General features: G+C 58.8%; 2 protein-coding genes across 9 annotated transcripts in view; both read left to right on the top strand.

The window, feature by feature from the left end:
* The first annotated feature begins 2,992 nt into the window (after positions 1-2,992).
* Positions 2,993-11,431, top strand: TULP1 (TUB like protein 1). Of its 4 annotated transcripts, none has more exons than XM_039695952.1 (13): positions 2,993-3,071; positions 3,479-3,596; positions 3,695-3,844; positions 4,321-4,455; positions 4,678-4,782; positions 4,872-5,006; positions 5,177-5,268; positions 5,487-5,660; positions 5,980-6,092; positions 6,576-6,684; positions 6,879-6,977; positions 7,255-7,426; positions 8,166-11,431. In XM_039695952.1, the coding sequence occupies exons 1-13, from the start codon at positions 3,066-3,068 to the stop codon at positions 8,297-8,299; spliced, it is 1,542 nt and encodes a 513-aa protein (XP_039551886.1). In that variant the 5' UTR covers positions 2,993-3,065; the 3' UTR covers positions 8,300-11,431. The 4 variants fall into 4 exon arrangements, with proteins under 4 accessions (XP_039551886.1, XP_039551884.1, XP_039551885.1 ...); XM_039695950.1 differs by having other exon boundaries at positions 5,484-5,660; XM_039695951.1 differs by having other exon boundaries at positions 5,174-5,268.
* Positions 11,432-13,342: 1,911 nt separating this feature from the next.
* Positions 13,343-16,623, top strand: part of TEAD3 (TEA domain transcription factor 3) — a 25,703-nt gene continuing 22,422 nt past the window's right edge. For 2 of the 5 annotated variants that reach the window (XM_039695744.1, XM_039695740.1), the window contains exon 1: positions 13,343-13,480. The gene's annotated coding sequence lies outside the window, so the exon portion shown is untranslated. The remainder of the gene's footprint in view (positions 13,481-16,623) is intronic. The other 3 variants (XM_039695743.1, XM_039695746.1, XM_039695745.1) reach the window with 3 other exon arrangements.

Here is a 16,623-nt window from a genome sequence, read left to right as displayed (position 1 = left end):
GTTTATCCTCATGCTTTTTTCCCCCCATCCCTAGTGTATTATTTTAGGAGGGGTTTTCCTGAGTGGGTGGAGGAGTCATTTGTGCCCCTTGACCGAGGGTGGGGACAGAACAGAAAGCTGAGCCAGTGGGGAATTGGGACTGCCCACCCCTCTTTTACACCCCCCTCCACAATCTTGGCAGAATAAGCCATATTTGGTTAAAATTCCTCTCCTCCAGTCCCATCAGGTGGCACCTAAAGCATCATTTCTGAAGTCTGTTTTCCCACCTGCAGTAGTGGCACAGCTGCTCCAGCTGCCCATCCAGCTCTTGGCTTTTCTATCACCATGGGATGCACCTCCCTGGAGCCTGCTGCGAGGCCCAGGGCCTCTGCAAAACCTGGGCTTTTCATTTTTTCTTACAGGGCAAAAAAAGTCCTTTGGGGGCAGCCCAAGCCACATTTTCCATAGGAAATAATCTCAACAGGGAAAAAAAAAAAATCAACTTGCTTTGCAGTTTTTGGGCTTGCTCCCCGTTTTGAAGCAGATTTTTGGTTTGTTTTGGCTGGGTGCTTTTCTGTCCCTTGGAAGAGAAATTGAACTCGTGTGGGTGATGAGGTTTAGAGATGAAAGGGAAACCAGGAGGGTTTTGTAAGGAGGATTAAGCAGTTCCCGGTGCCGCTGCATGTGCAGTGCTCAAATGCCATCTAGTGGCACCAAGCAGGGGCTGGGGGTTTTGGGGGGACCGCGGTGGGCTGGGCAGGGCCAAGGGCCGGTGGGGACACTGGGGACACTTGGCTTGCCTGGCTTTGCAGCCCCGTGGGGAACAGCAGGAGTGATGCAATGAGGAGGTGAGGCGTGAGCAGGAGCTTATGAAACACATCCAGAGACCTCGGGACGCGGGACAGGGTCAGGGCAGAGCAGTGCTCGGGACAGAATCCCTTAGCACCACCCGGAGCAGGGATGCTGCCTTCCCCTGCATGGGCTTTCCACGTAAACTCACACAAAACAGCCCAAATCCTGCTGTTCTCTCACCAAGGAGACATTTTTGGGTGAAAAACAAAGATACACAGGGAGGATAACCCTAAACACAGAGCCACTCCTCTGCCCACTGGCTGTGCCGTGCCAGGGACCCCAAGCAGCCAGGGGGGAACCTGTGCACCCCAAAAAGGTCTGGGGTCTGTTTGACCCCTGCATTCCTGCAGAGCCCCCTTTTTTCCCCCTGTGGTTACTCCCTGCCAGCTGCTCTCCCGGCAAGCTGCCTGCCAGCCCCTGAAATCCTATTAACCGAGTTTCAGGAGAAATAAAGTTAATCGCCTCCTCCACCTGCTCTTCCTCCTTTCCCTTCTCCTCCTCCCAGCCCAGAGGTTGCGGAGGCGGCCGGGGCTGGGACTGAGCCCGTGGCCCTGGGCTGCTAGGGGCTGCAGGGCAGGGCAGGACCGAGCCGTGCCGAGCCGAGCCGTGCCGGGCCGGGAGCGATGCCGCTGCAGACGGAGATCCTGCGAGAGGTCTGGGCTGCCGACAGGTCGGTGCCGGGGGCTGGGTTGGATCTGTGGGGTGGGAGATGTGGGGTGGGATTTGTAGTGTGGGATCTGCACTATGGGATCCCCAGGGTAGGATCTGCAAGGTGGAATCCATGGGGTGGGACCTGCACTGTGGGATCAGCACTGTGGGATCCGTGGGGTGGGATGTGTTTCTCCTGTTTTCAATTTCAGCGCAGTTCAGTGAGCAGTTTAATCACGGTGTTGTTCCTTTGGGGGTTGCTGGGATGATGCTCACTGATTTACAGAGAGGAAAAGTTTGTTAGATGGGGATCCCCAGATTAAGCTCCTTGCTGTCCCCTGGCCAAGGCAGAGCCTGTGCTGTGCTCCTGTTAGGAGGGATGGTGTCAGGCAAGCCCGACCCAGACAACACAGGGGGAAATGCTGCTGGAACCAAATAAAAGACTGACCTTTCCCCCTTTACCAAAAGCTGGGGCAATCTCGTGCCCCCGGGGTCTGTGGGGGGCTGCAAGCCCTCACCCTTTTGGTTTCTGTGCCCCACAGCCCCAGTGAAGAGCCGGGGAGCCCCCAGCAGCACAAACCCAAACAGGTGAGAGAAAATCCTTCCCCTCCATCCCATGTGCCACCATCCCCTGCTGTGGCTGTCCCCAAGGGCTGGGGACATCAGAGACCCTCAAACCCCCAAGCCCACACCAAGGCTGATTTGGGGCTGCTCTATTGGGGTGCTGCAGCCTGTGAGGGCATGAGATTTTTGGGAACCCCCTCCAGAGCAGGTGGGCAGAGACAATTCCACAGCCCTCCCTTCTTTGTGCATCCTTCTGAATCCCCCCTCCATCACTCTGAAGCGCCCCATGAGGAGGGATCCTAGTTCTTAGATAACAATTTAATTAAGCCCCTCAGTTAAGCTGTAAACTGTGACTCACTTTCCCCAGACCATGACCCTGAAAGCCAGACCCCCCTTCCCTGCCTTTCAGAACAGCCCCCAGTGCCCCCCAGCACTGGAAGGGTCTCAGCAGCAATTTCATCCACCACCCAATTTAATTTTTAATCAGCAGCTCCTCCTTGAAGGGCTTTGTTAAGTAAGGGAGTGGTTGCCCACCCTGCAGCTGCTTAAGGGATTAGGGGGTGCAAAGGAGATTTTCCTGTGAGCTCATGACACGGAAGAAAGCAACCAGTTCCCAGCTTCACCACGGAGCCCCCAACTCCCCCTCCCCAAATTCACACCCCTGGGGTATCACAGGGACCCACCAGGATCCCACTTTTTGCAAAACACCTTCGCACACTGCCGTGGAGCACGTGGGAGAAGGGAAAGCCCTGCGGGGAGGAAGATGCTGTGCCAGGCAGCAGAAGCCTCAGTGCACCTGGATTTGCTGAGATCACTTTCTGAGAGCCCTGAGCTGACACCCACTCCCCAAATACCTCCTGCCCAGAGGCAGGTGCTGACCCACATGCTCTGTATTTGGTAAATCGGGGTTATTTATAGCCCCAGCTAACCAGGATTAGGTATGCTGTGCCTAATCCTGCTGCTTCCCTGCTCCTGCTGACCTCCTTGCCATGCACAGGAGCTTCTTGTGGGTGTGAGAGCAGATGGAGGTGACAGTCCAGGCTGGCTGCCCCTCCCTGTGTCCCCTGTCCCAGCTCAGGTGCCCAGAGTGGTCACCAGTGCCCAGCATGGCTCCCAGCCAGGGTCTCTGTGTGATTTGTCCCTCTGTGCTCACACGGTGTCACAGCAGCACCATCACCCATCCCTCACCTGCAGGGCTGTCCCAGGGCAGGTGTTCTGTCTGTCTGCTAACAGGCCTTTGTGTTTCCCTCCCTCTGCCTTCCTCGGGGGTGCCCCATGGTAAGTGACACTGTGGAAGGTGGCAGTGTGTCCCGAGCTGGGCCAGGGCAAAGCCTGGCTGCATTTCTGGAAGGAACCCAGTGCTGACTGAGCAGGGGTTCCCTGGCAGAGGGAAAAGGTGTTTGAGGCTGGCACCACCTCTGCAGGGTGAGGGCAGAAGCTGAAGAAGAAGAGGCAGGAGCCCGGGCTGGATCCTGAGGCCAAACCACGGCGGCCACGGGTGAAGAAGCTGAGTGAGGCAGGGGCTGCAGAGGAGCCCCCAGCCCCGGCACAGGGTGAGCACAGACCCCACACCCCGGGGAAATGGGGGAAATGGGGACCCCCACCCTGCACCCGAGGCACTCTCATCGTGGGCATCTCTTGAAACATGCAGGGGTGAAGAAGGTGAGGAAGAAGAAGGAGGAGAAGGGAGAGGAGGAGAGCGACAGGGACCCCTCCTCCAAATTCACCAAGGAGCCTCGGAAGAAGAAGGAAAGCCTGGCTCCCCGCTCCCAAGTGCCCAAGGGCTCCAAGAAACCCCAAGGTGTGGGGGCAACACCCAACAACCACCCCTGTACCAGGTCCCAGTAGTGCCGGGGGTGCTCCCAGTGCCTGCTGGGGCTCAGCTGGGGCTCAGCTGGGGTTCTGTGGGGCTCTGCTCATCCCGGCACAGCTTTTTGCCTAAACCCATCTGCGGAGCTGGGCGGAACGGGGATGTGGCGGGGGGGCTGCGCTCGCTGCCTTGGTCGGGGAGCTGGCACCGAGGGGCAGAGGGGGTGACACCCTCCTGGGGAGGTGACACTGCAGCGAGAAGCGGCTCGGCTCGGCTCGGCTCGGCTCGGCTGCGGCCGCGAGAGAGCGCTCTGGCTGCGGCTGGGCACGGCCGGGACAGCGGCAGCCCCGCTCGGCCGGGGACGGCCCCTCCTGGCTGGGGGACCCCGCTGGGGGACCCCGCTGCCACAGCCGGTTGTGCTGGGTGTGCTGGTTGTGCTGGCTGATGCCGCGGTCACCTCCGGGCAGAGCCGGCTGAGGATGAGGAGGATGAGGAAGAGGAAGAAGAAGAGGTGGAGAATAAAAACCCGCCGAAAAAGCTCAAGAAGAAGCTCCCCAAAGAGCCCCTCTCCGGCGGGGGGGAGAAGAAGCTGAAGACGAAGGGTGAGTGCCCAGGGGACAGGGATGGCTTAAGCTCAGCTCTGGGATCTGTCCTTGCTGGAGGAGGGAGGTGCCTTCACTGTCCCGGAGGCTCAGGGGGCTGCAGAGCCATCGCCCCCTCCCAAAAATCTCCCCCCAGCTCAGCCCCTTCTGCTGCTCCGACCCTGTCCCCATCACTGTCCCCATCCCCTGGCTGGCTGCTCATCAGCTCCTCTGTCCCAGCAGAAGACAAGAGCGACCCTGACAGCAAAGCCAAACCTGCCAAAAGCACCAAGAAGGAGCCCATGTCCGTGTTCCAGGTGAAGAAGGAGAAGAAAAGCAAGAAGAAAGGTATGGGATGAACAGGAGGAGTGGCAGGCAGTCCTGCTGCCTGATGGCATCACCAGAGTTGTGTGACATGTCCCCCGTGTCCCTCACAGCTGCCACCAGCAGTGATGAGGAGGATGATTCCGACTCCAGCACCAAACCCATTAGGTCAGAGAAGAAGAAAAACCCAGCATCCCTCTTTCAGACTGGTGGGGACCCCCCAAAAGAGAGAAAATCCAAAAAGAAAGGTGAGAGCCCAGCACTGGGGCGTGGTGGGTTCTGGGGGTGCAGGGAGCTTGGCCATGCACAGGGGGTTACAGTCACTGATGTTGGCACTGGTCTGTGCTGAGCTTGATTTTGGGGCTCAGTAGAGTCAGGATTTTCTCCCTCCTGTGTCCCTACCTGTTCCTGCCAGCAGTTCCTCCCAAAGGGGCTGAGAGTGAGGAGGAGACCCCAGAGACCCAGCAGAAAAACTCCAACAAGAAGGGGAAAGCAAAGAAATCAAAGAAGGTACAAAAGACCCCTCAGAGCCCGGGGAACCCCTCAGGGTGGGAGAAGAGCAGCTCTTCCCCTCAGGGCAGGTCAGGAGGATTGCAGCATCCCCTGGTGAGAGCCACCAGAGTGTCCCCAGAGCCACCAGCCGCACAGCCCGGGGGGGATGGACAGCGAGGAGCAATGAGTGGGGAGGGAGGGGGGCTCTGGGGTCACCATCCCCTCTCACGCAGCAGCAGAAGGAGGAGAGGCCGCCGTCCCCTGCCATCGAGGTGGACAACCTGGAGGAGTTCGTGCTGCAGCCGGCGCCGCAGGGCGTGACCGTCAAGTGCCGGGTGACACGGGACAAGAAGGGCATGGACAGGGGGCTCTACCCCACCTACTACCTGCACTTGGACAACGACAAGAAGGTGATTTGGGGTGGGGGCGTGGAGGCATCCATCCCAGAGAGCAGCCTCAGGGTTTGGGGGATGCTTGCCTCGCCCCTCTGTGCGTCCTGAATGAGGCTGCTCCCCTGTCCTGCAGCTCCCGTGGGTGGTGCCTGGGAGGATGAGCTAACAGTGGCTCGAGAGCCGTGCTAAAGCTGGGCTGGGCTCAGCCCCTCCTGCCCTGTAATGCAGACAGTGTTTTGGGGATCATCTTCATGGCTTGCTCAAGGTCATGGCAGTGACTTGTTGGGGGACAGCAGTGACAATGTCCCATTCCCACATGGTGCCACTGCTCTACCAGGTGTTCCTCCTCGCTGGGAGAAAGCGTAAGAAGAGCAAAACCTCCAACTACCTCATCTCCATCGACCCCACTGACCTGTCACGGGGTGGAGAGAACTTCATTGGGAAGCTGAGGTAGGAGCAGAGCTGGCACCCCACTTTGGTGGCACCCCGTTTCTGCAGCACCCTCTTCCCCCTCATGACTTACAGGCTGTCCCAAGCCATGGCTGGAGCAGACAGGAGGTTAAATTCAGCATTTCCCACTGCCGTGTCTGACCTGAGGAGTGGTGGGGGGCTGAGAGGGGAAAACAAGCTTGGCCGGTTCCTCCCAGCAGACAGGTCATGGCTGGAAAAGGCACCTGGCAAGTCCCAGCCCGCACTGCCAGCAGCCACACAGCAGTGCTGGGGGTCCCCGTGGTGGCAGCACCCTGTCACACCCCGATCTGGGGGCTCCTTGAACCCAAGAAAATCACTGGAGGGTGGGAAGGTCGGCATTGGCGGGGAGCAGCACCGCGGGTTTGCAGCCAGACCAAAACCAAGGCTGTGCCTGGAGAGAGGCCACAGAGGGGGCACAGGGGACTCGGTGGCATCAGCCACGGCCACGTGCCACCCTTGCAGATCCAACCTGATGGGGACGAGGTTCACCGTGTTCGACAACGGCGCCAACCCCGACAGGGCCAACGCTGACTGGTCCAACGTGCGGCAGGAGCTCTCAGCCGTGGTCTACGTAAGAGCAGCACACAGGGACCCCCTTCCCGCCTCTCCCGGGCAGGGAGACAGGGGTTCCCACCCTGCACCCCTCCCCTGGGGCTTGCAGAGGTGTGGGGTGGGCTGGAGCCACCCCCGAGCCCGCGTTCAGCCCCCGTGGGAGGCTGTAACCCGCGGTGGTGGCTGGTTTTAGGGACGGGGTTTGTCTTGTAGGAGACCAACGTTTTAGGGTTCAAAGGCCCCCGGAAGATGACTGTCATCATCCCTGGGATGAATGCTGACTGTGAGAGGGTGCCCATCCGGCCACGGAATGTAAGTCAGGGGCCAGACTGGGAGAAATTCCTTGGGAGCTGGGTTTGCTGGGCCCCACCTTGGATTTTACCCATCTTGGGGCATGGAGAGGCTTTCAGGTGTCCCTGAAATTCAAGGTGTTTCCCGGAGGTGGGAGACATGGTGTCTTTTTCCCCATGAGAGATCCCATTTCCAGCTGGGTACTGCTACAGAGCATCCCCCAGGATGCCACAGGGAGGTGGCAGGGCTCTGCAGGGGTCACCCCAACTCTGCTCCCCTCCCTCTTTCCCCTCCCCAGGACAACGACGGGCTCCTGATGCGATGGCAGAACAGGAACATGGACAACGTGATCGAGCTGCACAACAAAGCCCCAGTGTGGAACGACGAGACCCAGTCCTACGTCCTCAATTTCCACGGCCGGGTCACCCACGCCTCCGTCAAAAACTTCCAGATCGTGCACAGCAGTGACCGTAAGCTGGGACAGGGGATAGGGTGGGGGGCACTGCCCCATGAGCTGGCCCCAGCACCCAGTGTTTTTGCTGAAGTTCAGCTTTTTCATGCTCTGGAGTCCTGCCTGCCTTTGCTGGAGCTGGGATGAAGCCAGGCAGGTCTCCCTGCAGGAGCTGCCCTTGGGCCCCGGCACTGGCAGGGTGTGGGGCTCCTATTGCCAGGCAGCTCTAGGGCAAGGACAGATCCTGCGGGGTGCTGAGCCCCCAGCACACTCCAGCCACCCACTCAGCCCAGAGCACTGTCCCCAGCGCCCTGGCAGGCTCACTGAGCCTCGGGGACAGTCCCTCAGGGGTGGCAGCAGCTCTGCCTGGATGCGGCTGCTCGTCACCTGTCCGGCGCAGTCAGAAGCCCTTGGCCTCCGGGGTGTTGGGTTACGGGACAGAAAAAGCCTCTTGAGGGCCCCTGGTTATTTTTACAGATTTCCTGTCACCCGCCCTCCAGCAGCAGCAATCCCACGGTGGGGGGGTGGGGTGAGTGGGGTCCCTGTCCCTTTGGGGGGCTGTGGCACCCAGGCAGGGTTGTGCTGTAGGCAGACAGCAAAACGCTGCATTTCAGCGATCCGTGCTGCAGCACAGCACAGCAGGCACGGGGCTGAGCTGGGCCGGGGCTGCGTGGGCAGCTCCTTTTGGCTCGCTGGGGACAGGCAGAGGCAGGCTGGGCGCGCAGGTGACAGCCGGTGGCTCGCCCTCTCTCCCGCAGCTGACTACATCGTGATGCAGTTTGGGCGGGTGGCGGACGACGCCTTCACCATGGACTACAACTACCCCCTGTGCGCCCTGCAGGCCTTCGCCATCGCCCTCTCCAGCTTCGATGGGAAGCTGGCCTGCGAGTAGCACCGGGACACCGGGGCTGCCGGGACCACCGGGGCTGCTCCTGCAGCCCCGTCCTGTTCCGCTCCCTGCACTTCCACCTTCTTGCAGTCACGGCTGTTCCTGGCGTGCTTCAAGGCACCTGGTGCCCACCGAGTGCTGTGGGATGCTCACCCAGCTGCAGCCACCCTGCCCCTCCAGGCAAATTCGGGGCAAATCGCTGGGCTGGGGTGATGGCAGAGCCAGGCTGGAGGTGTATTCATATTCAGCAGATGAGGCTGACTGCAATCCCTGTCTCATCCCATTGGACTCAGATCCCGGAAACTCATCCACCCTACCCCCGTTTTTGTTTTTTTTTTCTTCTTTTGGATTTTTTTTTGGTTTTTTGTTTGTTTATTATGGTTTATGCTCAGCGTCCCATTGAGAAGGGGGGAGGTGGTCTCCTCACTTTGTGTCTCCTCATCCCTGCCCATATGCAGGTGGGCTCTGCCTGAGCTCCCAGCTAAAGCCCCTGTCCCAGCTCGTTGCCCACCAAGCACAAAACCTTTCTTTTCCCCCATTTTGCCCTGGTGTGAGTGAATGGCTGGTGCCCACGGCGTGTTTGTACCCACTGGGTCTCACCTGGCTGCCCAGAAATTGCTGGGGCTTTGGGGCCCTAAGCAGCAGCCTGGCACCGGCAGCACGCGGGCACGTGCCGAGGGGTGACAGTGCCAGCAGGGGAGGGCTGGCAGGCACGTGAGGCAGAGCTTGCATTGCTGGCAGGTGGCCCAGCTGCCAGGAGAGACCTGGAAGAGAAAACTCAGGGTGCACCAGGAAGCAGTGGAGTGACTCATGAGGTGTGGTGTGGTGCTGAGTCACGCTCAGCACCCAGACGGGCCCTGCTGAGCTCCCCGTGCCCTCAGCCCTCGCTGCCCCTTCACCCCGGGATGCCCCTCCAGGTGTCCCCACAGCTGCCTCGCTGGTGCTCTCTGCTCATGAGAGGTGGGGGGCAGGAGGTGCCATCCCCTGTCAGCAGGTGCTGGAGAGAGGCAGCTCGCTGGGAGCAGGACCGCTCATGCCCCCAGTTTCACCAGTTATGGGGTGAGGATTTGGCTGCACAAACAAATCTGATTAATTCAGTGGTGAGAAAAAATGGGGACGTGCCAAGGAACCCCGAGATGCCATCCTCAGCTCTCTGGTGCTGTTTCTCACCCGCTCAGCTCACACACTGACTCCAGAACTGTGTGAGATTCCCTCCTTGGGACACAAAGGGGTTGTTTCCCCATTCTGGGGGTGAAATGAGCCCCCCAAGTCAATGCAGCTGAGAGGCAGCTGCAGCAGAAAGGCTGAGGAGCAGATGGATGAGAAGGATGTGATTGTGCAAGAGGGATGCTCATCCTCTCTGGGCAGTGTTGCAACATCCCCGTGGGCTGAGCCTGGAGCTGAGGACAGATGACAGTGACAGGGGACCATGAGCTGCTGGACCACTGGTGAACATCTGCCCCAGTGGCTTTGCAGATGTTCCCAGCTGTATGAATCTGGGCTTCACGATTCCTGGGCAGATGCTCGTGGTGGGGCAGGCAGAGGTGGACAGCTTGGGGACAAGCCAGCCCACGTGGGACATCATCCATTCCCCACACAGCGAGCTCAGAGAACATCTTGTGAGCTGAAGGGAGAACCAGCCACAGCAGTTCCCTGACGAGGTATGGCCAGCAAATGTGGGGAAAGCAGGAGCTTTCTGCCCAAATCCAGCCACAAACCCAACATCTGTTTGAAATCGGGACGAGCTCAGCTAACGGTTGAGCTCATGCTTGTCCCCATTTCCTCCAGTGCAAGGAGAAAAGAAGCAGCCGGGTGAGAGAGAGGGGTTTGTGCTCCCCAAATTCTGGCTGCTGTTATCCCAGCTGCTCCCCAGGTTGATTCTCCATCCCCTCACCCAAAAAGTTTCCATTTGCCCACTGTTGCTTGCAAACCCTTCCAGTTCAGCAAAATCCCTGTCACGGGTGTCCCTTGAGTGTCACCCGATGTCAGAGCAGCCACTGCCTCAGCCGCCCACCCGAAATCCCTTCCACAAACCCCCTAACGCAAACCAACTGTGGCAGAAGGAACAAACGAAAACAATTTAATAGGGCGATGGATCCTCGGGCCCTTTGTTTGCGCTGGCTGTTAACACCAGAGGAGATGAGGGATGGAAGCAGTTGAAATGTGTATCTGCTTTGGCCGGCGGAAAGTGTGACGGATGCGCCGGCAGACCAATGGCTGAGGATGCTGGGGTGTGCGTGGGTGTGAAAGGAATGCTTGCTGCAAGAAAAGATAAAAAAAAAAAAAGAAGAAAGAGCCTTATCAATGGTGTTTGAGTCCAAAGTCTGTGTATTCCTTAGAGAAAGGGTTTCCTCAATCCCCGGGGATGATGTTTTCCCTGCAGTGTGAGATTTGAGGTTTGTGAAGGTTCATTTTAGGGGTGCTGGTGCTGTAGGTGTGAATTTAACCCCACAAAGTGCTCGTGCAGGGGCACAAGTGTGGCTAGTGGCCAGAGGTGACTGTCGTCAGCTCCTCAAGGGAACCTCCTGGGAAATGAGTTTTATTTTTGCAGAGGTGCTTATAAGGCAAAGGGGAGGAAAAAAATGAGGCCCCACCTCGCTGCTGACAGCACATCCTCACCAGGAGCAGTGTCACTGCAGTGCTGGTGGCTCTCTCCATGGTTCATCCCCTGCTGATGAGGGCAGAGATGCTGAGCAGGAAGGTGGATGTGGGGGCTCTTCTCCAACCTCTGGCTTCTCCCTCTCCTGCAGACCCCTGGGGTTTGGGGGCTCCGTGCAGCCAGCTCTGAGCCCTGCTCTCCTGGGGAGGCTGACAGATATTTCTGTGGGTTCCAGGTGGAAAATGCCCCACTGGGCAGGCAGCCTGAGGAGGGAGGGAAGGGCTGGTACATCCTGGGGCTGTGGGTGGGGAATGTCCTTGTCCAGCAGTGGAAGGGCTGGAGATGTTTGGATCCCAGCGAGCTGCCATGGCCCCATGGGCGATCTCTCTCCACTTTGAAGTGGCAGAACTTTAATTAATTAAAGAAGTGATTGCAATGAGGTGTTCTCGTCTTCCTTCCCCCTCCCCTTCTGTTTATTTGGTGACATTTTTTAGAGGGAAAGGCAGACGTTGCTGGCTAGCTCAGCTGTGGCTTTGCACGATGGGCTCCTCCATGCAGCAAGCGACAGGCGGCAATGGGAACGCCAATATTTTTCAACTGCTTTTTAAAAGGAGTAATTTTTTAATTAGTGAATCCATTCTGGAGAAGTGTTGGAGTTTTACAATGTTGTAGCTGTTCTTGGTGTGTTGCCTAGACTTGGATGTTCTGGCCATAAGAAAATATTATTTATGGCGTTGTAGCTTGCAGCTCTTTTATATTATAATTTGAGAAAGGAAGTTGCTGTTCCCACCAGTGGACAAAAAAATAGCAGAAACAAGGACTGTGGACTTCTGAAGGAGGAAAATAAATAAAAATTAAGAGGCAGAATGGAAACAAGCCACTGTGCCAGCCTTGAATCTTTGGGCCTCTGAACAAGCTCATCCCAGCATCGCTATCTGTTGTGCTGGATGCTGTAGCCAGACCCCTGCCCCAATGGCAAGGCCAGAGCAGCAGGGACCCCCTCAGCACTCCCCTGCTCGGTGTTACATGTGTTCCTAAACATTTGTGGATCAGGCTTTTTATTCATGGGCTAATGCACACTTGTTTGCTCATGCCTTACTCAGCCTAAACTCCTATTGAACTCAATTAAGGCTGTCATCTGCAGGAGCACTCAATGTCATTTTTGCCCAAGTAAGGGATGAGTAACGAGGCTCTGAACAGCCCTTGGAGAATAGCAGCCATTTTGTTGCAGTTTTTGGTCCAGATTTCTTACAAGTTAGCAGCAGGCCAAGGGTGGAAGAATGCGATATGGCTTTATGAATCACACACAATTGCTGAATGCGCTGGATGCTGCAGAGCCTGTCACTTCACGGACTGAAGCATTGGCTGTCTTGTCCCAAAACGCTCGAATACAACCAAGCTCATGATGAAAATTAGAAAAATATGTTTCTGGAAGGAATGGGATGCAAAGAACATCCCTTCTCCCAGCAGGGCGCTGGCAGGATCCCTCACCCTGATTTATCTCCGGGGCTTTTGGGTACTGGGGCACAGGCCTGTGGCGTGTGCTGCCCCAGTGGCCAGGGGCACCGGGCCCCTTTTGGGGCTGCAGTTGCTGATGGTCAGGCTGGGTCGTGGCCAGGGATTTGTATGTGATCAGCTTGCTGTGGCTTAGCACATTACCACCCATCAGCTCGCTCGGAGGAAGTGACCACGGCGTGGATCCTGGCTGAATTCCCTTGAGAAATCCCAACGGCGTGGGCTGGATTCCCATCCTGGGCACCACGGGGTGGGTGTCTGGGAGAAACGGGGTGGGAAGCAGGGGACTGAGAGCGTGTATGTGTGTGTGTGAGGATGAGGAGAGGGATGAGGGTGTCAGGATGGGAAGGAAGAGGAGGATGAAGACGTGTGGCAGGGCATTACAGCGTGCAGACAGTGAAAATGTGCAGAGGGGGATGGAGGTGAGCAGAGGGACGCCGGTGAGTGAAGGGGGGCGGGAATGAAGAGTGGGCACAGAGGATGATGAAGATGTGCAGAAGGGGATGAATGTGTGCACGGGTGACCCTGCCTGGCTGCGGACGGGACACGACAAGACGGGCCAGCAGCACCTTCATGCCCCAAGGCCGCATCCCAGAGCCGCATCCCGGGAATTCCGGAGGGAGAAGGAGGAAGAGGAGGAAGGCGAGGAAGGCTCATAGAGGGCGCTCCCATAACCCGGGCCGGGCCGAGCCGAACTCTAGGGCTGCCTTTTCCCAAAAAATAAACCTCCCTGTGGAAGGGAAGTCCCGCGTCCCCGCTGCCCCGACGGAAGGGCCGGGAGGAGGAGGAGGAGGAGGAGGAGGAGGAGGAGGAGGAGGTGGGGAAGGAGGTTAGGGGAGGAGGAGGCGGCCCGGCCCGGCCCCGCCGCCTCCTGATTGACTCCCAACTTTCCGCTCCTCCCTCGCATAAACTTTCCCGTCGCTGCGCCTGGCTCGGTGCGCGGTCCCGGGAGCCCGCCGCGCTCCCCGCATTCCTCCGCCCGCCCGGCCCGGCCCGGCCCCGGCCCCGCTCCGGCCCCGGCCCCGCTCCCGGCACCGCGGCCGGCCCAGCCCCTCCGGAGCACGGAGCAGGTAAGCGCTCGCCGGGAAGGGACTCCCAACCCCCCTTCCTCCGCCTCCTCCTCCTCCTCCTGCAGCCCCTCCTTCCTCCCGGCGGATGGCGGGGGGCGGCGGGGTCGCACCGGCCACGCTCGCCCCCCGGCCGGCAGCTCGGTGGGTGTGTGCTGGGGGGGCACGGCCGGGCTGTTCGCTCCCCCCGCGGTGGGGTCGCGGGGTGTTCGCCCCGTCGGGGCTGCGCTGCATCCCCGGGGTGACAAAGGGGCCTTGTGCCCGCACCTCGGGGCGGTGCGGAGCGGGGGTTGCCCGCCCCGGCCCGAGCCCCCCGGGAGGGTCCCGGGGTCACCCGCGTGTCACGCTACATGTGTGTCACACGCATGTAGGGGATGACCACGCACTGAGTGTGTGCTAAACACTTTGTGCCTCGTCATAGGGGTGCTTTGCTAACAAGGCGGCAATTAGATGTATAATTTTCAGCAGTGTGTCATCTTTATTATTATTATTATTGTTTTATTTTTACACCCTCCTTGGGTTTGGTGTTGTTTTTTTTTTTCCCCTTAACCCCCTTGGAAGGAAAATACGGCCAAGCCCTCACAGAGTCACCCACTTCCAACACCCCAAAACCGCTCAGGCCCTATACAACACATTTGGCTTCTACTGACTGAGAAAAAAACCAGTTTGGGGAGAAACCAGCTGGAAATGACACCAGTGGCCAGGCTGGTGTGGCGGGCACCCCGCAGCTGTTGGGTGGTTGGCAGGGGGAAAGGTGAAGGCTGCGATTTTGGGGGTTTTGGTGCTTTGCAGGGAGCCGGGGCCGGCCGGGCTGGGCGATGGTCCCGTCAGCGAAGCGATAATCTCCTGTGTCAGGCACGCCGGGGTATTTTGGGCTCCGGCATCCTCTCTCCCCTCCTATCGCTTTACCCCGCGCGGGTACGTGCGTGTCGTGAGTCAGGGCATTGGCAGTGCCCGGCCACCCTGGGGGGCCCTGCCAGCCCGGCTGCCAGCCTCCCCCCGGCGCTGGATGCTGAGGGGGGAATTGGGGTTTGCCAGGCTGCTGTGCCCCCCGTGCACCCGCTGGAGCTGGGGCCTCTGTGGCCTCACAGCCCACACCCCTTGGGGGTCGTTTCCCACAAGACTGGGAGAAGGAGGGTCCCCAAAGCGGGCGAGAGCTTGCTGAGGTCACTCAGTGGTGAAGCCAAAAGAGAAATGGGTAGGGGGTAGAAATGTGGGGTGCTGGGGCACTGCCACAGTGACCACCACCTGGAACCCTGGTGGCAGGGCAGGTGGTGGTCACTGTGGCAGTGCCCCAGCACTTCCCCACCAGAGAGGACAAACATGACTGTCCCATGGGGAGAAGACGCTGGATTTGGCCCTGTTTGGGTGTTATAGGGTCAGCATTCCCATGGGAAGAGACTGCAGATGGCTGTGGGCTGAGCAGCTCCTCCTGACAGCTGGGTGGCACAGGGGCACATTGCCATCCCCAGGGACCTCGAGCACCCAGCTACCTCCCCACCGTGGGCATGTGGCTGGCACCACGCTGGATTTTCTGACAGGAATAACCCTTTGAAAGCAGCGGGTCCAGCCACCTTCTAAAAATGGCACCCAGGGATTTCGAGGAGCCTCGTCCTGCCCTTGGTGGCTGCAACATTGGGGTGCAGCTCAGAGTAGGGGGATGTTTCAACCAGGGCATTTTGGACAGCATAACCCTCCAGCAGTCATCCCACATCTAAAATCCCTTTCCTCCAAAGCAGAATCCTCCAGCTCCATCAAGAAAAGGGACTTGCATCCATTTGCCATGCCATGCGGTGGCTGTTTATCATGATATCAGAAACAGCATCTCCTTTTAATCGCCTTTTAATCCCCATCTTGCCACCACCAAGTGGGTTGGGAGGCGAGTCCCGGTGGCCCTGGCGCTGTGCCCAAGGAAGGAGCCTTTTCCTGGCGGTGTGTGAGCAGGTCATGGCACTGAGGAGGTGGGGGTGGCAGCGGTAATCAGCTATAATTAATGTATTAAAAAGCAAGTAACCGCGCAGCTCCCATCAAACACACAGAGAGCACGAGGCTGGTGGCAGGTGAGCTCGGTGGTGAGACTGGGTGCAGCCAGAAAGGGCATAAATGGGCAATTTTGGGCTGTTTTGGGGTGGGAATTGTGTTTTCCTACGTTCGTATCTCTTCTTCTGTCTGTGGGAGTGGGAAATGGAGGGGAGAAGGGGCAGCAAAACCCTGACCAGGGGTGCTGTGGGATCTGTGTGACAAGAGCCATCCCGAGGCTCTTCTTAAGGTTGAAATCTCTCCTTCCATCACTGAACTGGACGGGTGCTTTCCAAAAAACATCCCATCTCTGGGAGCTTCCCTCTCTCATTAAATCCCTGATGGTTACGGCAAGGGGCAGCCGGGACAGCGCAGTGTTTACATCTATTACCAACCACCCTTGGTTCTGGGAGCTTCCATCCACGGCGGATTTGCCGAGCGGCCAGGCCGTGCCCTGACCTCCTCAGCTGTTTGTCCAAGGTGTTATTTGGGGTGGGGGCCAGGCCGGGAGCCGCGGCAGCCGAGCCCAGGCCACCTGCGTGTTGTGGTTGGGGCAGACACCTGAAGCGCATGGGCGTTCGCTATTGCCACCGTCACGTGGCGACTTATGAAATGTTTTTTTGGAGGGAGGGAGGGAGAGAGGGAAGGAGGGAGGGAAGGTAATGATGGGGTGAGCCGGCGGGGCCATGCCCCGCACCAGCCTGCAGCGGGCACACGGCAGGAGCGGCTGCAGGCTGCGCGATATCGCGCGTCCCGATCCCGCTGCGGGTCTGGACATGCTGCTGCAGCTCTCCCGCTGCTTCAGCTCTCCCCGCCTGTGAAATTGGGAGCGAGGGGCCCCGGGAAAAACTCCTCGTGGTGCCGGTCAGCCTGGCCGTGGTGGTGGGAGCAGGGGGTCGTGTGGTGCTGGTGCTGTTTTGGGTGCCTGTGCAGATCGTGGTAGGGTTTCTTGATGAACCCATGAGGCCGAGCCCTTTGGAGGTGACAGGCTGTGAGCCCCACGGTCTCGTTCTTGGGGTTGGCAGATGGTGGCCTTGTGGTGACAGTGTTGACATAGGGCTCCACGCTGGTGCAGTGTACCTGTGGGTGAAGGATTTGGGGAAATACCGATCGCACGAGGCACGTCC

The sequence above is a fragment of the Passer montanus genome, unplaced genomic scaffold (genome assembly GCF_014805655.1).
Source record: "Passer montanus isolate IOZ18808 unplaced genomic scaffold, ASM1480565v1 scaffold93, whole genome shotgun sequence".
In the NCBI taxonomy this organism is placed as follows: domain Eukaryota; kingdom Metazoa; phylum Chordata; class Aves; order Passeriformes; family Passeridae; genus Passer; species Passer montanus.
The sequence above is the reverse complement of the archived record's forward strand: the minus strand, read 5'-3'. Positions and strand labels throughout refer to the sequence as shown.

Bases quoted from the DNA above. Each gene is read 5' to 3' on its own strand.
- TULP1 (XM_039695949.1), top strand. The intron at 4,783-4,871 runs GTATGGGATGAA...TGTCCCTCACAG, and splicing joins GAAGAAAAGCAAGAAGAAAG to CTGCCACCAGCAGTGATGAG. The intron at 5,661-5,979 runs GTGATTTGGGGT...CTGCTCTACCAG, and splicing joins ACTTGGACAACGACAAGAAG to GTGTTCCTCCTCGCTGGGAG.